The following is a 24,427-nucleotide window of genomic DNA, read 5'->3' as shown; positions in this document are numbered from 1 at the left end:
CTACTTTTTGAACTTGTGAAAACCTCCCACTATTTCAGGATACTAAATATAGCCATGATTCACTGGAAACTACAGGCATGTTCTTGAACAAAATCAGTTTATGTTAACTGAAATATACTGTCCAGTTGATTTACCTTATAAAACTGGACATGTGTTTCTAGAAGAAAAGTTACAGTGTCAGAATACAGTTTTACAATCACATTTAAGAATGCAATAAACATCTTTGCACCATATAGTTGAAATGATAAATAGTAGTTACTTGAAGCATATAATAATACACAATGGAGACAAATATTAAAAATAAGACACTTAACTGCCAAGAGGCTAGAATTATAGAGCACCAGGCATAGACTGCAGGATTGATCTTTAAACCAAGTTTTAGGAAACAGAAAAACAATTACGTCTTTTCCATTCAAACCAGGTTTGTACTCCAAAAATAAAAACTAAAAGATACTGGCCAGGTTCTATGTCGTAACAGTCTATTCATTTAACTAAGGGTACTTTCTTTTTTTTGACATGGTACATTGATACTTTAAAGGATGTTTTCTCTATTGATTTGCTTGCTGCAAAAAAGATTCTTGCCATGATAAGGTGCTAGGAGAGGCCTTCTGGACATGAGAGGTAGCAGAGATCATTAAAAGGCTCAGTTACCCACTATTATACCCCAAGTGAGTTGTAACACACCACAAGCTTCTGTTAGGCAGGAAGTACTGCAAACAAATTTTAGTCCTACATTTAATATCCAGGAAGTCCAGAATATTCTACATTACTCTCTAGTTATCAATTTTAAATCAGAGTAGCTTAATCACAAATAATAAGCTTAATAACCAATCATGGCAGCATACAAGATCTATATAAAAAAATAAATTGTATTCCTGTGTATTACCAGTGAATACGCTTAAAATGAACTTAAGAGAACAAGATTCAAAATGAATAAGATACTTATGAATAAATTTAGCCAAAGAAGTATAAGGTTTATCCACTAAAAATTACAAAATATTACTAAGGAAAATAAAAGAAATGGAGAGACATTCCATGTCCATATATTGAAGACTCAATATTGCTAAGATAGCAATTTTCTCTAAAGTTAACGACAGATTTGACATAATTCCTATCAAAAGTCCAGCACAAAAACAGAAATATAGATCAATGGAACAGGATAGAAAGCCCAGAGGTAAACTATGGTCAACCAATCTATGACAAAGGAGGCAAGGATACACAATGGAGAAAAGGCAGCCTCTTCAATAAGTGGTGCTGGAAAAATGACAGCCGCATGTATAAGAATGAAATTAGAACACTCCCTAACACCATACACAAAAATAAACTCCAAATGGATTAAAGACCTAAATGTAAAGCCAAACACTACAAAACTCCTAGAGGAAAGCATAGGAAGAACACTCTGACATAAATCACAGCAAGATCTTTTTGATCTACCCCCCCCAGAGTAATGGAAATAAAAACAAAAATAAATAAGTGGGACCTAATGAAACTTCAAAGCTTCTGCACAGCAAAGGAAACTATAAGCAAGATGAAAAGGCAACCCTCAGAATGGGAGAAAATATTTGCAAACGAATCCACAAAGGATTAATCTCCAAAATATATAAACAGTTCATCCAGCTCAATAGCAAAAAAACAACCAACCCAATCAAAAAATGGGCAGAAGACCTAAATAGGCATTTTTCCAAAGAAGACATAAGGATGGCCAAGAGGCACATGAAAAGCTGCTCAACATCACCAATTATTAGAGAAATGCAAATCAAAACTACAATGAGGTATCACCTTACACTGGTGAGAATGGGCATCATCAGAAAATCTACAAACAGTAAATGCTGGAGAGGGTGTGGAGAAAAGGGAACACTCTTGCACTGCTGGTGGGAATGTAAATTGATACAGCCACTATGGAGAACAGTATGGAGGTTCCTTGCAAAACTAAAAATAGAGTTACCATATGACCCAGCAATCCCATTACTTGGGCATATACCCAGAGAACACCATAATTCAAAAAGACACATGCACTCCAGTGTTCATTGCAGCACTATTTACAATAGCCAGGACATGGAAGCAACCCCCTAAATGTCCATCAACAGATGAATGGATAAAGAAGATGTGGTACATATCTACAATGGAATATTATTCAGCTGTAAAAAGGAATGAAACTGGGACATTTGTAGAGACATGGATGGACCTAGAGACTGTCATACAGAGTGAAGTGAGTCAGAAAGAGAAAAACAATACCGTATATTAACACATATATGCGGACTATAGAAAAATGATACAAATCAACTGCTTTGCAAGGCAAAAATAGAGACACAGATGTAGAGAACAAACATACGGACACCAAGTGAGGAAAGCAGGGAGGGTTGGGAGGGAATGAATTGGGAGATTGGGATTGCCATATATACATTACTAATAAGAAAAAAAAAATACTGAATTGTACACTGTAAAAAATAAAATAAAATCATCTGGGCTTAAAAAGCAAAAAAAAAAAAAAAAAAAAAAAGTCCAGCAGGCTTTTATGCAGAAATTGACAAACTCATCCTAAAATGGAAATGCAAAAGACTCAGAATAGCAAAGGGAATTTTTAAATAAAACAAAGTTGGAGAACTTCCCAATTATGAAACGTATTATAAGGTTATCAGGATAAGCTACAGTTAACAAGACTGTAGTAATGGCATAAGGACAGACATAAAGATCAATGGAACAGAGCTCAAAGTCCAAAAATAAACCCTTATATTTATGGTCAATTGATTTTCAAAAAGATGCCAAGGCAATTCAAGGAGGAAAGTATAGTCTTCTGAATAAACAATGCTGATACAACTGGATATCCATTTGCAAAAGAACGAACTTAAACCCTTACCCACACCATACAAAAAAGTATTTCAAAACATATCACAGACCTAAATGTAAGAATTAAAACCACAAAAACTTTAGAAGACAGAGGAGAAAAATTTTGACAAAATTTGAATAAAACAGATTTCTTAGCTCTGAGACCACAAGCACAATCCACAAATGAAAAAAACATTGACAAACTGGACTTTAAAATTCGAAACTTTGGCACTTCAAAGACACCATTAAAAACTGAAAAGGCAAGCCACAGACTAGAAGAAAACATTTGCAAACCTCATATCCAATAAAGGGCTTGTATCTATAGCATGAAAAGAACTCTTGAAACTCAATAACAAGAAGACATCCAAAGCAATTTAAAAATGCAAAAAGCACTGGAATAGACATTTCACCAAAGAAAGCACACAAATAGGTAATAAAAACATGAAAAGACGCCATCAATAGTCGTTAATGAAATTGCAATCAAAACTATGAGATATTATTTCATACCCACTAAAACAAATTTAGTCAAAAATACACACAAATGTTAGCAAAAAATATGGTAAAACAGAAACCCTCATATATTGCTGGTGGGAATGTAAAAGCTATGGCCACTTTGGATAACAGTTCTCAATTTCTTAAAAAATTAAGCATCTCTTTGCTATACAACCCAGCAATTCCACTCCTGAGAAAAATGAAAATATACATCCACACGAAGATTTTCACACAAATATTCACAGTAGCATTATCCACCATAGCCAAAAAAATGGAAACAACCCAAATGTCCATTGGCTTGTGAGTGGATAAAAAAATGCTATATCAATACAATAGAATACAATACTATTCAGCAATATAAAGGAATGAAATATATAAATGCTATAATATGAATGAAGTTCAAAAACATCATGCTAAGGTAAAGAAGCCAGTCACCAAAGACCACTTCCTGTATGATTCCATTTATATGAAATATTCAGAAAAGGCAAATTCATAGAGACAGAAACTAGATCAGTGGTTGCCAAGGACAGGGGGGTGAGAATGGGGCTAACTGTAAAGAGTGATGTGGTGGTGATGGTTGCATGACTTGGTAAATGTAGTAAAAATAATTAAAATATACACTTTAAATGGGTATATTTGGGGTATATAAATTATCCTTCAATAAAGCTATTAAAGGAATCATTCTTTCACGCTAATAATTACCAATATTATAACAGCACAGAATGCTGTAACGAGAAGCCTGCACTTGGCCTGAAACATTTGTTTCTCTGGGTCATCAACCACCAAAATGATAACCAATTAACATGAAATCTAAGGAAACATTAAAGTGGTTTTTTGGGGTTTTTTGTTTTGCTTTTGTTTTTTTTGGCTCACAAGTCCCTCTTGTGGGAATGGCAACACCATAAGCAGCTCTAAGTTCAAAGTTTCAGACAAGGAAAACTGAAGACCTCTGCATAATGAAAATTTAAGCAAAACTTGAAAGGGCACTAGGCTAGTGTTGGTTCCATCACTTAATATCCACGCAGTTGAAACTTGGTTTCTTTCCTACCCTTCCCAAAACATCTTAGCTGTTGTCAGGACCACGTAAGATTAAAGAGAAGGTATAATAATATAATAATTCTTGAACTTATCATCAAATATAATGGTGTCGCTCACATCCTTGATTATTCCCATTTCAAGTTTCAAGATGGAGGAAGTCAATCATTTGGACCCATCTAAGGTCTATCCCAGGTTTGGTCAAACAGGTTACACATCCTTGGCTCTTAAGATTTGAGACTATTCTGCTTGGTAACTGTTTTGGATAGAATCCCCAGCTCTTGCTTTGAAAACAATAAAAGCATTCAATAAATGGGAATATCAGGGAACAACATTATTGGAGGTCCAATATTTGAAACAGCTAAGGTGTATGAGGAAGACCAATAGAAATCAACAATAAAATGGAAATTTAAACAATACTTATTTTAGAAGATAAACATGAAAGTGAAAAAAAAAGAATATCAAATGACCTCTTGAGAGAAATAATATTCATTATGCTTGTATGTCTATATATCTAAACTAAATTGTGTTCTACATGTCAGGTGGTGGGAGGGACAGGAAATAATCTCTTCCAGTAGTACCCATTAAATAGTAACAAAAAGGTAGCATTAATTGACTTAATATGACTTTGATCATGTAATTCTTAATATGACATTGGTCATGTAATTCTTTGAGTACAGAAAATGTACTCTGAGTACGTAATATAGAATACAAACTAGGTTATATATAGACTTTCTCATTTATTTCCATTTTTCTGATGAGAAAGCAAAGGTTAAGGTTGAGGTCACATACCTTGGCTTAGCACACAGACAGACTAAATTTGGTATCTCTGATCTGAAACACCCCACCACCCTACCTAGTGTGTGATGTCAGCACCTCTATTGTTTACAGGTTCTCTACAAATACAGCTAAGTAATTAAGCTTCAAAATGGTTGTCTAAAAAGATTTAAAAGGAAGCCATTTCTTTTCAACAGTGAGTATACTTAGCAACAAAAATCCTTGAGCAGCTGCACTCAATTAAAAAAATTATTAACCCTGAGGAAAATTCCACACACAAAAAAACATATCCATATGTTATTCTTTCCAGTTCCTTTGTTACTTTTGTAGTGAAGTGTATCCATGAATGAAATTCACCATTAGGTGATAAAGCTACTTATTTCCACAATAGCTTATGATTTTCCTTGTTTGGGGGAAAAATGATCATGGTAAAGGGGTAGTAATATCACAGATTCCCTACAGGAACCACAGTTTGGTTACCATAGCAATTCCAAAGAAGAAAAGATATAAGAAGATGAGGTGGTTAATTCATATTCATACACTTGCTATGAAAATAAGCTTTAACAGGACATAATATTAAAGAGTAGTGAATATGAGTGGTGTTCAACATACACTTTTGAAGTTATTTCTCTGATTAAGTCTCAGATATTCTCTGCGGCACTAACATTTATAGCACAGATGCCACCTGTGGCTGTAAAGCTTGGGGAACTTTGTTGATATATCAAAATAACTGCATGAATTGAGTAAATCCATAATCAACCCATAAGAAAGTAGTCTTTTTTCCCCTTTCTTTAGTTCCAATCAACACTGCCTGTGATTCACGGTAAATAAGATCATGGCCATAAAGATGTTTATAAAATAAACTTTTAAGGTTGCTTTATGAATTTGTAATAGTGTCTTTGGTTCTTTACTTCACATTTCAATCCCACTTTGATAGGTCTGACTTGTTATCATCTTTGACTTTCTTACTTCTTTGCATGGAATCCTCTATTTTCCTAGTTAAGAAAAACTGAAACAATTTATATATCAAAATTCTACCACAAAAGAAAAAGTTGAAGGAAGATAATTTCCAGGTGCCCATAAAGGAATTTCTCCATTGATAATCTGACCTCCAGAGAGGAATCTTCCCCTTATCAATCCCAAATCAAACAGCTCAGTCTGACACCATTCATACAGAGCCAATGAACATTTAGATTTAAATTAAAACAAATTTTAACCTGGAAAAAGTTTGGTTGGCCAGTGAATTTTATTATAGATTTTGTAGTACATGCTCAAAGAGAAAAACTGAGTCAATCACCACAAAAATGAACATTTCAATATCCTTTCTATTACAGAATAAATAGTCTAAAACAGAAGTGATGGAAAAGTTAGAAGACTTCCAATTAACTTGGGGGACATGACCCTTGTATTTATTTTCGCTCCTTCCTAATATTCCCTTGAAATGACAGTAAAGGCATTAAAAGATATAACTCAATAAGGGCCAAAACCATAGAGCTAGAGGTGGAGAATGGGTAGCAATGAATTTTGGAACATGGAGCGCAGATAGAGGAGTGGCAAGCAACTTGACGATGTAAAGGCAGCTGAAGAGTCTGCCTACAGAATATGGTAACAACAACAGAAAAAGCTAATTTATACTTGCAGAACTCTGGGGAAGTCTGGGTCCTAGAGACCCTAGAAAAAAGGAATAAGGCTTGTGGCTTGAAATTGGGGATAATTAAAAGCCTAGAAATGAAATTAATTAGCTCATCAATCCTTTCCTCTGTCCCTTCCTCAACATCTGCAGGAAAACAGACAACAGAGTTCAACTCTTCAAGAGGATGTTTTTTGAGGAGAGCACACGAAGTGAAAGCCAGTGATGAGATATCATACTCAAAAGAGAGGAATTAAGTGAAATCCTGAGGACTAAATGTTGAGCCACTCTGCCAAGACCTCTGCCCTTATTCTTTTATCAGTAATCCAGTGTAGGCAGGGTTCATTTCAGGAAACACAACAATGGTAAACTTCATGTGTCAACTTGACTGGACCACAAAGTGCCTGGATATTTGGCTAAACATTATTCATGGGTGTATCTGTGAGGGTCCTTCCAGATGAGATTAGCATTTCAATTTAGCAGATGGCCCTCTCCAGTGAGGGCGGGCATTATCCAATCTACTGGAGGTCTAGATAGGATGAAAAGAGGAAGAAAGAACTCACTCTCTCCCTGACTATTTGAACTGAAACAATGCTCCTCTCCTGCACTTGGACTAGGACTTATATTATCAGTTTCCCTGGTTCTCAGGCCTTTGGGCTTAGACTGGAACTACACCAGTGCCTTTCCTGGGCCTCCAGACTTCTCAGTCTCCATAACTGCATGAGCCAATTCCGTATGATAAATCTCTCTCTCTCTCTTTCTCTCTCTCTCTCTGGAAATCCCTGACTAACCCAAACACTGAATAGTCCCTGTTATGAAGACTGCTAATTATGACAATCTATTTTCCCTTCTTACATGTCTGTCCAACTACAAACTACATTTCCCATCTTCCCTTGTGGCTAGCAGTGATCATGCAACCACGTTCTCAGCAATGGAATGTGACCAGAAATGATGGGTAATGGCAAATTTAAAACACATCTGCAAATTCTTTGCCACTCCCCCAATCAAAAGATAAAATCTAGGCCCCCTCCTTAGAGGTGCTGTTGCAACCAACAGAATGCACTAGAAGTGACCATGAACGGCTCCTAGGCTACATTAGAAAGAGCCAGGCAACTCCTGCCTGCTTCTCTTTGGAAGCTTGTTCTGAGAGTCTTCAGCTATTGTGTAAGAATTCCTACCACCCTTAGGCCTCCATATGGAGACAGCTTGTGGAGAAACCACATAGAGTGAAAGAGATACCTGAAGAGTCCCAGTCATTCCAACCTCAGCTGTTTGAGTCTTCCCAGTCCAGTTACCAGATATATGGATGAAGAGGCCTTTCAAATGAGTCAGTGTTTGCCCCCATCTGAACACAATGGCATAGGAGACCCCAAGGGAGAACACCCAGCTCGGCCCATCCACGCCCAGATGTGAGAACCAAATTGAAGACTTGCTTGAAGCCACTTTTGGAGTGGGCTGTTACACAGCTATAGAGAACTGGAACACGTATGGAACTTCTATGTCACTTGTTGAAATATCTTTTTTTAGATTTTAGCTCTGTGCTCTTTTCATCACTAAAATATGGAAATACCTGTGATACAGCTTGGATGGGGAAAGAAGTTAATGTCCTTCCAAAAGATGGAAGAAAACTTTGTGGCTGAATAACACATGGAGCAGAACCACTGGACAATCTGGACCACTATGAGACCTCCTCATGAGTGAGATAGGAGCTGCTGTTATTTTTAAGCCATGTACTTGGGAACATTGTTGTTATAGCAGCTTAGCCTTCACCTTAAATAATATCTATAATAAGCCCTGGATAGAAGATCTTCAGGTACTGATGGATATAGATTTTTAAGAAACCCATCCTCCAATATAAAAGCCAGCTCACCACTCAGAAGAGCCTGACAGTGAAGCCCAAACAGCTGAGTCAGGTAACACAGAATGTCAATCAGCTTTTAATGCCTCACCCTCAATAACCGGAAAAACTGAAGAGATAGTCAATGATCAACAGACATTAGAAGAAAGCTCTCCATACCAGAGGCCATGATCAAACAAATAAATGAATAAAAGAGGAAAAGAGATTTAGAGGAAGCATAAATGGTATACAGAATGAAAAGGAAAAAGTTAAATTATTATCAACATTCTCTACATAAAAAGACACTGGCATCTGTGAAACAAGATCCAACTTAAAAATTACAGATAAGTAATAGATCTTAGAAATTTAAAATGTGCTGGCTGAAATAAAAAATATTCAAAGGTAGGGTTGAAAGATGAAACAGGATAAATATTTTAGAAATTAGAAAAATGCAAACAAAAAAAATTGGGGAAACAAAAATTCTAAAACTTGAAGATCAACGAGAGAGGTGAAACATCTGTCTAAGGAAATGCAGAAGGAAGAGAGACAACAGAGGTGGGAAATCGGGAAATCACATAAAAAATAAATCTCAGAACTGCAGAGCATGAGCATATTGGTAAAATATTCTCCTAATGTCCAATAAAATAAAGGAAAAAGGACTCACCCCAAAGTACATAATTATGAACTTCATAGATAAAAAGAAGATTCAGAAAGAGGAAAAGAAACAAACAGCTAACACAAGAGATGAGATCAGAATGAAATAAAACTTCTTAGCAACAATGCTGGAGGCTGGAATACAGTAGAGCAAAACTTTCAAAATTCTGAGGGAAAAGTGCTTTTTAACCTTGAACTCTACATGCAAGCTATCAGTCAAGTATATCACAAGCAGAGACCCTTTCAGACATGAAAAATTACTTCCAATGTACCCTATTTTAGCAGTTCTAGAAAATAGAGCAACAAAAGCAAAGAAGAGAAACACAAAACCAGGAACAAAGGTTCAAGATGAGAAACTGTATAACAGTTCCACACTGAATTGGGAGGACAAAGGGCTGTGGAAAGATCTTTCCAAGAAAAAATATAATAGAGTGTTTGGAACAGCGCTTAAATGTTTCAAAAATTTAATAATGGGCATGCCAACTGAAGCATCAGGGGGAAAGTATCAGTAGACTCAAAGAAGGCAAAGCAAAAGAAAAGATGAGGCCATTTTTAATTTCTGTAATTTTTTTCTTCTTTCTGAAAACAAAATGCTGAAAAGAAGAGAGGCAGAGCTATAGTACAATGCTTGACTCAGCAGAGAACAGTAACTATGTAGAAATAATAATACAATCACTTGTTCACTGATAGAAGTATTCTGATATAACTACTTTTAAGGGAGGCAATAAGGAGGGAAAGGGGTAGGTAGATGAGAGATAAACTCTCAACTAACATAAGAGAAAATCAATAGGAAATATTCAACACATAAAACAAGAAACATCAATAATGAGTATATTTCTTAGAAATATGGAGGTAAATATCAGAATAAACAGCAGAAAGAGTTGAAACTGGCTGCCTCTGAGGAAATTAAATGGAAGACAACATGCAACTGTAATATCATAAGAATTACAGTAACAAATTTCTTAATACAGTGTACCTATTCCTTTTTATAAAAATTATGTTCAACATCTTTTCCAGGGATGATTAGAAATGGTATCAGAACCAAGGAAAAAGAAAATAAAGATCACATATTTTCATATTTACTGATTTAAAATGTTGACTGGTTTTCATCATTTCATATCCTCTCTTCGATATATATTTCAAGCTTGAGAATAATGGGGATCCTATGTTCTCTTTCTTCAGTCTCATCATTTCTCAGCCCTCCTAAACACACACACACACACACACACACACACACACACACACACACACACACACACCAGTGCCCCTCATTCTACAAGTATTTAATGTGCTGGGGATATTTTATGCAACAGTCATTTACATTCTATAGGTACTGGGAATATATCAGTGAATAAAATCAACAAAATCTCTCTCCTCAGGGAGCCTCCGTTATACTACTATTTAGAAAAAAATCAGAGTAATTTATTTCAAATTATTCAGGTAATACAGACTTTTTCTGGCTTATTGGGAGCATTATACAATTAGTACTTGTGGTCTCCAAGGAAAAATGATTAGAAGTTTTAGCTTCAGTGGGAAGCTTCTGATTCAGTGATTCCCATGCCACATATGTCTATGCTTTTTGATATCACAGAAATGACACCACTGAGAATGTATTATACACATGGCTCTAAGATAAATTAATATCTATAGATGTAATTTAAATGATTCCAATTTAATCAAATTCTCAGAATAAATACTTCAAGAACTTCTAGCACATGTTCAAAAAATTAGCTTTATCCTAAGAACACTGTATTGTCTCTAAGATTCCTAAACTTAAATACATATACATAAATATATATAAACTACCATTTTTCCGTAAAGTCCCTTCTTTCAACACTGAAAACATTACTATTTAAGCTATAATTAAATATTACCCTAAGTAAGATCCTTTTTTCTTACCCAACATCATTTTCATAATCTTTTTCTTCTCCCAAAAACATTAATTTTAACTTATCTACTTAGTTCTTAGAACATAGGTCATTATTCTCACCCTTTTTATTCATTAGAAAGGATCTACTGAAATTAAAACTTTCCAAGAGTCTGTCATACAGAAAGTTTTAGAGCTAAAAAGTCAACAAAATTACTTATGACCACTTACTAATAAAGTATATATAGCTGTTAAACTGATCTCACCTCTTTGGTGTGTCTAAAGGAAAAAAGTATGCAAAATTGTATAACATAAAAGGAAGAATTTTTCAAACATCAAATAATTATATAAGAAGCATAAAAAATAATAGATAACATCTATGAGTAGCTACAATACACAAGGTTTTTCCATATATTTATTTTACTTTAATTTTCAAAACAGTCCTCTGAAGTATTTACTGCCCCCATTTTGGATAGATAAATAGGGAGGGCTCAGAGAGGTTAAATAAATTTTTCCTCCCTAGATTCACAGGACCTGAATGTGAGTCTGCCTGTGTACCTGTGTACAAAGTATGCAAAGCATATACTCTTCCTAGTATACTGAATGATCTCTTAGGATGATTTTAGGCTATGAAAAGAACCTCTCAAAAAAAAAAAAAAAAGACAAGGAAAAAGTCTTGAGAGCATCAAGAGAAAAACAGCTCATTGCTTACAAGGAATCCCAATAAGATTAGCAGCTAGCTTCTTAGCACAAACAATGTAGGCCAAGAAGCAGTGGAATAATGTAGTCAAATTGCTCAAATTAAAAAGAAAGAAAATCAACCAAGAATCCTACATTCAGCAAAGCTATCTTTCAAAAATGAAGGTGAAATAAAGACTTTCCGGGAAAAAAAAAAAAAAAACAAAACCTAAAATTTGTTGCTAGCGATCCCACCTTAAAAGAAATACTGAAGCATATTCTTCAGGCTGAAAGCAAATAATCCCACATGATCATTTGAGTACACACACACACACACACACACACACACACACACACACACAAAGGTAACTGTGTACCAGTAAAGGTAATTGTGTAATTATTTTTAAAGTATAAATGCATATTTCTCTCCTTCCTTCTTATAATTAATTAACAAGAAATTGTACGGCTTCCCTGGTGACCCAGTGGTTAAGAACCCGCCTGCCAATGCAGGGGACATGGATTTGAGCCCTGGGCTGGGAAGATCCCACATGCCACAGAGCAACTAAGCCTGTGCACCACAACTACTGAGCCTGTGCTCTAGAGCCCAAAAGCCACAACTATTGAACCCACGTGCCACAACTACTGAAGCCCGCATGCCTAGAGCCCTGCTCTGCAACGAGAAGCCACTGCAATGAGAAGCCCGTGCACCACAACGAAGAGTAGCCCCCACTCACTGCAACTAGAGAAAGCCTGTGTGCAGCAACGAAGACCCAACACAGCCAATAAATGTATAAATAAATAAATAAATTTATTAAAAAAAAAAAAGAGAGCAGAATCAAGCAGTATCAGCAGTATTTCGTCTTGTGGAACTGAAAACCACAGCCACAGAAAGATAGAGAAAATGAAAAAGCAGAGGACTTTATACCAGATGAAGGGACAGGATAAAACCCCAGAAAAACAACTAAATGAAGAGGAGATAGGCACCCTTACAGAAAAAGAATTCAGAATAATGATAGTGAAGATGATCCAGGACTGAAAAAAGACTGGATGCAAAGATCGAAAAGTTTACCAAAGACCTAGAAGAATTAAAGAGCAAACGAACAGAGATATGCAACACAATAACTGAAATGAAAAATACACTAGAAGGAACCAATAGCAGATTAACTGAGGCAGAAGGGCGAATAAATGACCTGGAAGACAGAATGGTGATCATCACTGATGCGGAAAAGAATAAAGAAAAAAGAATGAAAAGAACTGAAGACAGCCTAAGATACCTCTGGGACAATGTTAAACGCATCAACATTCGCATTATAGGGGTTCCAGAAGGAGACAAGAGAGAAAAAGGACCTGAGAAAATATTGGAAGAGATTATAGTTGAAAACGTCCCTAACATGGGAAAGGAAATAGCTACCCAAGTCCAGGAAGTGCAGAGAGTCCCAGGCAGGATAAATCCAAGGAGAAACATGCCAAGACATATAGTAGTCAAGTTGACAAATATTAAAGACAGAGAAAAGTTATTAAAAGCAACAAGGGAAAAACAACAAATGACATACAAGAGAATTCCCATAAGGTTAACAGCTGATTTCTCAGCAGAAACTCTACAAGCCAGAAGGGAGTGGCACAATATATTTAAAGTGATGACCAAGAAGAACCTACAACCAAGAATACTCTACCCAGCAAGGATCTCATTCAGATTTGATGGAGAAATCAAAAGCTTTACAGACAAGCAACAGCTAAGAGATTTCAGCACCACCAAACCAGCCCTACAACAAATGCTAAAGGAACTTCTCTAAGTGGAAAACATAAGAGAAGAAAAGGACCTACAAAAACATAAACAAAACAATTAAGAAAATGGTAATAGGAACATACATATCGATAATCACCTTGAATGTAAATGGACTAAATGCACCAACCAGAAGACACAGACTGGCTGAATGGATACAAAAACAAGACCCATATATATGCTGTCTCGAAGAGACCCACTTCAGACCTAGGCACACATACAGACTGAAAGTGAGGGGATGGAAAAAGATATTCCATGCAAATGGAAATCAAAAGAAAGCTGGAGTAGCAATACTCATATCAGATAAAATAGACTTTAAAATAAAAAATGTTACAAGAGACAAGAAAGGACATTACATAAAGATCAAGGGATCCATCCAAGAAGAGGAGATAACAATAATAAATATATATGCACCCAATATAGGAGCACCTCAATACATAAGGCAAATGCTAACAACTATGAAAGAGGAAATGCAAGGCAGAAATAGAGACACAGATGTAGAGAACAAACACAAGGACACCAAGTGGGGAAAGTGGGAGGGTTGGGTGGGAATGAATTGGGAGATTGGGATACCAAATTGTACACTCTAAATATATGCTGTTTATTGTCTGTTAACTGTATCTCAATAAAAGTTCTTAAAAAAAAAAAAAAAAAAAAAAAACCTCTCACAATGCAACAAATATGGATTTTTTTTCTTTCAGACCTCATTATTCACAGCAAATTGTTTTCCAGTCTTTCTATAAATATTTGCAAAACGTAATGTGAAGCGGTGAAAATGTCCTGGAACTAGACAGTGTCAATGTTTCCAACAAACCCTGTATATACTAAATGTTACTGAATTGTATACTTTAAAATGGTTAAAATGGTAAAGTTTATGTTAGGTGTATTTTACCACCATAATTTTTTTTAATGTCATTTGGCCCAAAGGAAGTACGTTAGAAACTTATCCTTTACATACACAGGATGACAAATATCAAGGTCATCTCTTCAATTCTAAGGCTATATATTTAAATTCTACCTCACTGCCAGGGACTCCCAAACTCATATCTCTAGCAGAGAAGTAACTTCTGAATTCAGACCCAACTTCCTGCTCAACATCTCCATGTGAATTTCTAACAGGCTTAAAAATTAAACCTGTCCAATACCAAGTTCCTCATATTCCCTCCACACTGGCTCCTTCCCAGTCAGCCCAGGTTAAATGAAGGCAACTGCACTCTCCTGGATGCTCAAGGCAAAGCCTCAGTATCACCCGTGTAGCTCTGTCCCTTCCTCCCCCCCCCCCACATCAGTAAATCATACTCGTTTTACCTTAAAACAATGTTTCTCCATCTGTATTGACATTTGGGGGCAGAATAATTCTTCATTGTGCGGGGGCTGCCCTGCACATTTTAGAGTCTTTAGCAGCATCCCTGGCTTCTACTCACAGATGTAGGTAGCACACGCCAGTTGTGACATTCCCAAATGTCCCCTGCTGGGCAAAAACTCCCCCACTTGAAAACCCTGGCCTTAAATATATCCAGCATTTCAACCCTTTCTCACCACCTTCACTGCCATGACCTTGGTTCCAGCTATTATAATCACACGCCTTTATATCTATAGTAGCCTTCTAACTAACTGGTCTTCCTGCTTCCACTTCCTCAACCGACCACCCACAATGATCCCCTTAAAATCTTATTAAAAAAAAAGATCATGTCACCACTCTCTAAAAATTCCCCGATGTCTTTCTGTCTCACTCAAAATAAAAGCCAAAACTGTATTCTGATCTATGAAAATACAGGTCTTAATGATTTGGGACCGACTACCCCTCTGACCTGACCTCCTATCACCGTCCCCCATGTTCGATCAGCTCTAGCACGCTGGCCTCTTCTCTGGTCCTCAAACCTGCCACACCCACGCCTGCCTCAGGCCCTTTTGTTTTTGTGGTTCCCTCCATCGGGAATATTCTTCACCCTGATATCCCCACAGCTGGCTCCCTCACTTCCTTCAGGTCTTTACTCAAATTCCCTTCCTCAATGAGGCAGCCCATAGTGCACCTACTAAAATGGCAGTCTCTCACCTATCACTGCATATCCCTCCTCCTTGCCCTCTCTTTCCTTCTAAGCACCCATCACCATCCAGCACGCACTCTGTTAAACTTCTTGATTGTGTTTATTATCCTGTTCATGAGGATCAAGGATTTCTCTGTTTTAGTCTCAACTTAGCTCGTGTGTTTGTGACAGTGCCTGGCACATACTAAGGTCTCAACAAGGATCAGAGGAATGAATGAACCTCTTAGAACCAGTACTGAGGAATTTTTTAAGACTAGTTATTGTGGCTTCAGAGACCATGATCTATTCATCTCTACAAAGCATGCAGACGTGAATTGTTGTATGTTTACTTAAGACAACAAGCAGCATCACTCCTTGTCTGATACTCTTGCTGACATGATCCTTCTTCCTTGGATGACAGATTACCCGACACTAAATATAGATCAACGGATTCCATCACGATGATGACAGGCATTCAACAGCCTCGCCAGATCAATGACTCCACAGCCTACAGCTTACCAGACCCTCCCTTGGTAGAGAAATCCTTAGCAACATAATGTATCACTTACTTATTATTCATCAATCCATTGTTTTTCCAAAGCCAGGACTCACTTAGAAATGCTTCTAATTTGGATGAGGTTGACTAACATCTAACCTATGGACTCAGGAAAAACAATAGATACCAGCAAAGAGCTTAACTGATTGGCACTACAATCTAAATCCAGAGAATGGTTTCTAGGTTTCTAAAATAAGGTATATTTACCTGGGTCTCCACGGAAATCTGTTCAAATTCCAGATTACACTGGACCTGAGTTGTTGGATTTGAAAATATACTCCAAAAACAATGCAGTTAATTTCAACTGCAATCGAGTTTTGTGGGGTTTTTTGTTTTGTTTTAATAAATTTATTTATTTTATTTATTTACTTATTGGTTGCACTGGGTCTTTGTTGCTGCACACAGGCTTTCTCTAGTTGAGGCAAATGGAGGCCTTCATTGTGGTGGGTAGGCTCTTCATTGAGGTGGCTTCTCTTGTTGCGGAGCACGGGCTCTCGGCACACGGGCTTCAGTAGTTGCAGCATTTGGGCTCAATAGTTGTGGCTCACTGGCTTAGTTGCTCCGCAGCATGTGGGATCTTCCTGGAGCAGGGATTGAATGTGTGTCCCCTGCATTGGCAGGTGGATTCTTAACCACTGTGCCAACCCTCGAGTTTTGTTTTTTAATCCAAATGAGAAATAATAAATCATGCATAAATAGGTACAGATTCCTAGATGTTGAGGTTGTCCTTGAAGGTGATGACCCAGAATGCTCTAGGGCATATGACCTCTCAAATTGATTTACTACCTTTAAAATAATGTTGCATTCATGTCAGTATTATTTATGACAGCAAAAAACTAAAAGCCACTGAAATGCCAGGCAATAGGGAAAGAAAAGATAAACCAATGGGACACTGATTAAGTAAATTATTAAAGTACAAAAGAAAACTATGCAACCATTAAAAGATGAAACTGTACCATAATGTTTATTGCAGCACTATTTACAATAGCCAGGACATGGAAGCAACCTAAATGCCCATCAACAAATGAACGGATAAAGAAGATGTGGCATATATATACAATGGAATATTACTCAGCTATAAAAAGGGATGAGATGGAGCTATATATAATGAGGTGGATAGACCTAGAGTCTGTCATACAGAGTGAAGTAAGTCAGAAAGAGAAAGACAAATATTGTATGCTAACTCACATATACGGAATCTAAAAACAGTACTGATGAACTCAGCGACAAGACAAGAACAAGGACGCAGATACAGAGAATGGACTGGAGAACTCGAGGTTTGGGGGCGCGGGGGGTGAAGGGGAAGCTGAGACGAAGGGAGAGAGTAGCATAGACATATATATACTACCAACTGTAAAACAGATAGCCAGTGGGAAGTTGCTGTATCACAAAGGGATCTCAACTTGAGGATGGATGATGCCTTAGAGGACTAGGATGGGGAGGGTGGGGGGGAGTCGAGGGAGGGAGGGAATACGGAGATATGTGTATAAAAACAGATGATTGAACTTGGTGTACCCCCCAAAAATAAATAAATAAATAAATAAATAAAATTTAAAAAAAAATAGCCAAAGAAAAAAAATAGTGCTCATGCCATCTCTTCCCTGTGGTATTTTGTAACTTACAAAGCTTGCGCCGAGAGCTTAAAAATATTACATATTAAATCTTGCTGAACATTAGGAATAAAGTAATGGAAACAGAATGCTGTATTTTATATCTGCAATTTCCTTTCATAGAAAACTGTCATCATTTCAGGGAGAAAGGGCAGAATAATTCCATTAAAAAAAAAAAAAAAAAAAAAGATGAAACTGACCCATGGGCACTAACACGTAATATTCATCAACACATCATTATATGATAAAAGCAACCTGCCGAGTATGATTCTGACTGTATGAAAGTGTTTGTGTGTGTGTACATAAAGGTGTGTAAAAATTAGCTATTTTCAGATCCACAGTCTCCACCATTTCACACTCTGCTTCCTGCCCAGGAGGCAGGTCTGTACAGAGGCATCAATGGGTTCGCTTGCCTTGTGGCTTCTGGTTGGATACAGCCAATGAGAGCCCTGGCAGGAGATGCGAGGACAAGGACCATTCATTACCCCGAGCCCCTTTCCCAACTTTTCTCTGCACTTGGCTTAGATCACCCTTAAGGCCACAACATCTCTCAAGCATCCTCTCCATAAAAGTGTTCTCTGCAGATTCCAGAAGCCATTTCCTTCCTTTGCGCCTGCAGACCCAGTGTCATAAAGACTGATGCGAGCTAAGGGGCACTCCACCATTCCTTGTAGCTGTTCTTTAACCTTGCTCATACTTTCCTACTTCCGTAGAGAGTCCTTTTATTAAACTCTTCTCAATGACCTGCTTTGCACATACCATTCTTTTTTTGGCAGAACCACAACTAACAATAATAGTAAAACTTACGTGTGTGTATTTTGTGTGATTTATATACACAACTGCATAGAGATGTACTTACAAGTGCAAGGAATATTTCTGAAGGATATATAAGAAACCAGAGAGTGGAATACATGGCCTAGACTTTGGCTGTTAATTTTTTATCTCTGAAATTTTTTCTACTTTTAAACTGTCTGATCACATACAAGTAATAAATTTGTAATTCAGAAATGAAACCATATGGGAAAAATATATGTTAACACTCTTCTGATGGCACACTAATGAGGGAAAGAAGTAATGAATATCAGGGAAAATGAGAGTGATGACATGGCTGTTCATTTTGAACAGTGCAAAGCATCTGATGGGAAGGATCCTCACTTCTGAAACTTAAGTGTGACAGTTATCAAAGTGTCCATCCACTGTAGCATGGATCTGAGCCATCTTGTTCCATTGACCTACTTTTACAGAAGCAAACCTATTTTTAAAATGTGCTTCAAAATAAGCCCATTTTCTTAGCGCATCCCATTCACGTTTCAGATTTGCCACTTTCCATCTTAATTGCACCTTCTGGAGAACTTTAGACAGGAGTACAGTCATATAAATGTGCTTATTTAGATTTGATGAAATGTTTAGTCTTTTCTGATTAAAATAAAATAGCCCCATTCGCATAAATGAAATCTTGATTTTAGAACTATTTCCAGAGCTTCCGAAAACTACTCTGAGGTAAAAAATGAAAATCACTAATGTGGTATTAGAGGTCACAATTAAATTAATTTATAGGGGCTTGGTGCAATTAAATTTCCTCCAGACTGTATCGCTAATGGTGCTGGGGTTTTACTTAATATACTTTAAAGCATAATTCACTTTCGTTTTTGCAAAACCATTTAAATATTACAAATATCACTTTAATACATATTTCCATGGTGACATAATATGTTTGCAGTCTATTTAATTTACAGATGATGAGACTCAAGTGAAAACTCTCCAAGGACCATAGATCTTCTACAACATCACATTTTGCATTTCTAAGATATTAGGTGTATAAGTTATCTATATTTGCAAGAATGGACTCCTGAAACAGTAATACATATTTTAAATGATCTGACTGTGAAACTTTAAGAAAATTAAAATCTAGAGCAAAGAAAAACATCAGTGATACAAAGAGCTAAGATGTTCAGGGTTCATAATTTAAGTTGATATAGTCTTTAACATTAAACAGATCTTTTCCACAGCCACATTAAGGAAATATGTAGAAAAGAACCTAAGTTATGTGCACGTCTCCAAACCTCAAGTCAACTTATCCATATACTAATGTACAAGGTACATATACTTATGTACGAGGTAACTAAGGATCTCAAAACACATTAAAGCAACCATATAATCACAATGAAGAGACAACGTTGTTAGGATAATGTTTCACTCTCTGAAACTTAGAGATACAGAATCTATGCTAGAAAACATTCAATAAAAAAAATAGCTAACCAGCTTGTACCCTGAAAGAAAGAGACATACATTACTGGTCCTGAGCGTTTTTGGCTGAGTATGTCAGCTAAATTCAGATACCATTTTCGCTACAAATGTGCTGCACAGTGGTGATATACTTGACAAAGCAGACTATGGAAATCATATCTTTAATTGACAACATGAACATTCATAAGGGTAACAAGCATCACAGATGGAGGTGACACTTATGCAGGAACAAGAATCAAATGTATGATACAGAAGAAGAATCTATTTTTTCCCTCTCTGGAGATTTCCCACTACTCCACAAACAAGAAGTACAAGGATGGAAAGAAGATTCTTTTCATTAGTGAAAATGGGACAAAGGAACAGCCAGGACATTCCTACCTGGTTTCCAGGTGAACTGATGATCCTTTTTGCCTTCCAAATGAGCTGCATGGGACAGCAAGAGACAAAGTAACAGGAATAGCTTCCTCATGCTTCTCCATACCCAGCGAGTGACAGCCCGATCACACTTCGGAAACATTCTTCAGATTTTCAGCCTCTTGACTTGCCTATTGCTAAAAGAAGAAAGAACATCACATAAGTTTCTTCTTTAAAGAAATTATAAAAACTCACTTGGACTGCTAGAACCTTTAGCATAATGGCATTATAAATGTTCCATGACCATAAAGAGAGTATACAGAATATTAACATTCTAAGGCCAGACATGAATTAGCCTGTGTTTTCAATCCTTACCCATGGAAGGTGTTATCAATTCTAGGAATTCTATGATCCCCTCAGTCAGTTTACTTTTGTTCTTAAGAGCAGCATTAAAATATATTTTTAACCTGGTATATTCCCTCCTTCTATTGGTATATTCCTTCCTTCTTCTCAGCCAAACTCATTGAGGAGCCCACGATTTGGGGAGAAAGATATGCATACGCAGCCAAGTCTAAAATAGGTTAATGAACGCTCTAACAGTGGTATTAAGAAAGTGAGAGGGAGGGCTTCCTAGGTAGTGCAGTGGTTAAAATCTGCCTGCCAACGCAGGGAACACGAGTTAGATCCCTGCTCCAGGAAGATCACACATGCCGAGGAGCAACTAAGCCCATGTGCCACAACTATTGAGCCCATGTGTTGCAACTAATGAAGCCCACGTGCCTGGAGCCCATGCTCCACAACAAGAGAAGCCACGGCAATGAGGAGCCCGCGCACCACAACAAAGAGTAGCCCCCACTCGCCGCAACTAAAGAAAGCCCGCGCACAGCAAAAGGAGACCCAACACAGCCAGTAAAATAAATAAATAAATTTATTAAAAAAAAAAAGAAAGAAAGAAAGTGGGAGGGAAAGACTGGAGGAGAAGGCAATTAGTTCTCCTGTGGAGAGAAAAAAAAGAGAAGTAAGTCTCACATAAGGTAATATTTGAGAAGAGCCAGAGGAAAGGGGCTTGCAGATGCCAGGAAGGGCATTTCAGGCCTAGAGAACTAGGTGCTGAAATGCATTTAGTGGGGAAGTGGCTGCAGTGAGGACACATGGGGGAGGGAGGAATAGATGGAGATGGAAATTAAAACGTAGATTGGGGAGAAAATTATCAAGAGCCTTGAATGTCAGGTGAAGGATTTGGGCTTCATTCTGAAAATAATAACAATAAGAATCACAGGAGAGCAAATGACTTTTAAATAACTGACATCAGTGAACATAATGGATTACAGAGAAGTTGAGACCAGTTAGGAAACTAGAGAAATATCCCAGGCAAGTACTGATGAATGAAAGGATCAGGAGAAGTTTGAAAAGTGGTACAGAAGTTGGGTTTAAAGGATTTAATTAACAATTGCATGGCATATATGACAGAGAGAAGGTAGAAAAGACAGATAATGGAACCCTCTACCAAAAAATGAGAAATGGGATTGGCAGAAAAAATGGCGGCGAAGTAGAGGGACGTGGAGTGCATCCCTCTCCACAGATGCATTGGGAATGCACGGAAGGACACAGTCATTCCCACAGAGAACCAGCTGAACACCAGCAGACAGCCTCGGACACCAGAAAGGGCTGTGGGGAGCCCGACGTAGCTGGTAGGGAGGCATCTACGACGGCTCAAAGAGGGTGAAGTGGCGGAGCTGTGGCAGACGGGAGGGAGTGAGAAATATACAGAGGGTCCACAGCGCAGCTCAGCGTTCCCGAGACGTCAATCCGCGGCTGAACAGAGGGTCCGGGAGCGGGAGCGTGGGAACCGGAGAGCTGGTTCAGGGTGAGAAACATTGTTGCCGGTAGGGTGACGGACTGAGAGGACAGGAGGGAGGAGGTCTGCGGAGAGGAGTGCCCGTCCCTGAGAGCTGCCCGGCCATGATGGCGGCTGGAGGCTGCAGGCTCACAGGCGGGGGGAGAGGACCCCCGCGCCCAGCCTCTCTCTCTCTTTCGGCGCCTCTGAAACAGGCAGTGGAGAGACGCCTGTGGGCCACCTAAGGCGCTCAGGGATAACAAGCACCCTCAGGCGCTCAGGCGGGGCTAGATTAAAACCCCAAGCCCGACTGAAACAACAGTGTGCCACTGCTCACTCACTCCCAGGAGAAGGAGCCACTATTGTACCCTCTCCCTCTCCACACACCTACACTTACAGACGAACAATAAAGGAACCTCTGCTGGTCACAGAATAATGCAAAAAAACCCAAGGCAAGAAGGACATTTACAGCTGACACGCTAAGGAAACAGAAATAGTAGTATCAATTCTTATTGAACTGGTCCATTCTGGGATCAGTTCTGGATTTTTTTTTTTTCTTTTTCTCTCTCTTTTTTTTTTTCTTTATTAAATATGATCTTAGCCCTAAGGGATCTACAAGTTTTATAACATAATTTTTAAATGATACTTTTTATTCTTTTTTTTTTTTTTTGCCTTTTTATATACTTCTATAGCTAAGTTTTTGGTAGTACGGACAATATATCTCTCATACTTTCCTTTCATCCCTATCTTTTATACATTTCTATTCCTTTCTTTTTATTTGCATATTTCCAACCACATTACGCTCTTCTGTTCCCCTTTCTTTCAGCCTTTTTAAGTTTATTTTATCTTAACATACTTATAAGCAACACTATCGGTCTGCTCAGACTCCTTGCTCTATTCTCCAGATGATGCACTGTCTTGGTATTTAATATTAGGCTTTTGTCTTTATCTTAGTTCTTAGTACAGTTGTCTAATTACATTCTGAGAATCTCCATTCTCTCTGGTGGTACTCTGGCTCTTTTCTATATTTGATCCTAGCTTACAAAATCTCCCTGGATTAATGTTTGTATGTGTAAGGTGTTATTTGTTTGTTTGTTTGCTTTTGCTTTTGTCTCTGATTTGTTCTTTCAGTTGTCAATTTCTGTTGGGTTTCTCTTTGAATCTCTGATAGCACACTGGGGTTCTGTCAGGTCTTCCTACAGCCTTATGTCCTAATGGATTCAGTAATCGTGTGTCTTCTACATGTATGTGTTTCCTAGACTTAATATTTGTTTAATCCAATACTTGGACATTCGTCTGAGGCTTGGACAGTCTTCTATAAACACCTCTATCGCCAGGACAAGCAACCCCAAAAGTCTGGACAACCATGAGGAAACAAAGAAACCCCATGCAGGCAAAGGAGCAGGAAAAAAACCCACAAGACCAAATAAATGAGGAGGAAATAGGAAAAATGCCTGAAAAAGAATTCAGAGTAATGATAGTAAAAATGATACAAAATCTCGATAACAAAATAGAGAAAGTACAAGAAACAGTTCATAAGAACTCAGAAAAACAAACAGCAATGGATAACAAAATAACTGAAATTAAAAATACTCTAGATGCTATAACCAGCAGAATGACTGAGGCAGAAGAACGAATAAGTGAGTTGGAAGATAGAATGGGGGAAATAAACGCCACAGAGTAGGAAAAAGAAAAAAGAATAAAAAGAATAGAAGACAGTCTCAGAGACCTCAGTGATAACATTAAGCATACCAACATTCGAATTATAGGCATCCCAGAAGAAGAAGAAAACAAGAAAGGGTATGAGAAAATATTTGAAGAGGTTATAGTGGAAAACTTCCCCAACATGGGAAAGGAAATAATTCACCAAGTCCAAGAAGCACAGAGAGTCCCATACAGAATAAACCCAAGGAGAAATACACCAAGACACATATAAATCAAATTAACGACAATTGAACACAAAGAAAAAACATTAAAAGCAGCAAGAGAAAAGCAACAAACAACATATAAGGGAAAACCCATCAGGATAACAGCTGACCTTTCTGCAGAAACTCTGCAGGCAAGAAGGGAATGGCAGGATATACTGAAAGGCCTGAAAGAGAGAAACCTACAGCCAAGAATACTCTACCCAGCAAGAATCTCATTCAGATTTGAGGGAGAAATCAAAAGCTTTCCAGACAAGCAAAAGTTAAGGGAATTCAGCACCACCAAACCAGC

The 24,427-nt window shown here is 37.6% G+C and overlaps 1 protein-coding gene across 1 annotated transcript in view; it reads right to left on the bottom strand.

The window, feature by feature from the left end:
* Positions 1–20,536, bottom strand: part of THSD7B (thrombospondin type 1 domain containing 7B) — a 746,295-nt gene extending 725,759 nt beyond the window's left edge. The window contains exon 1 of the mRNA XM_057745884.1: positions 20,398–20,536. Within this exon, the coding sequence (XP_057601867.1) occupies positions 20,398–20,536 (139 nt within the window). The remainder of the gene's footprint in view (positions 1–20,397) is intronic.
* Between the last annotated feature and the right edge of the window lie 3,891 nt (positions 20,537–24,427).

Source organism: Hippopotamus amphibius, chromosome 8 (assembly GCF_030028045.1).
Source record: "Hippopotamus amphibius kiboko isolate mHipAmp2 chromosome 8, mHipAmp2.hap2, whole genome shotgun sequence".
NCBI lineage: Eukaryota > Metazoa > Chordata > Mammalia > Artiodactyla > Hippopotamidae > Hippopotamus > Hippopotamus amphibius.
This window is presented reverse-complemented; position numbering and strand designations above follow the sequence as displayed.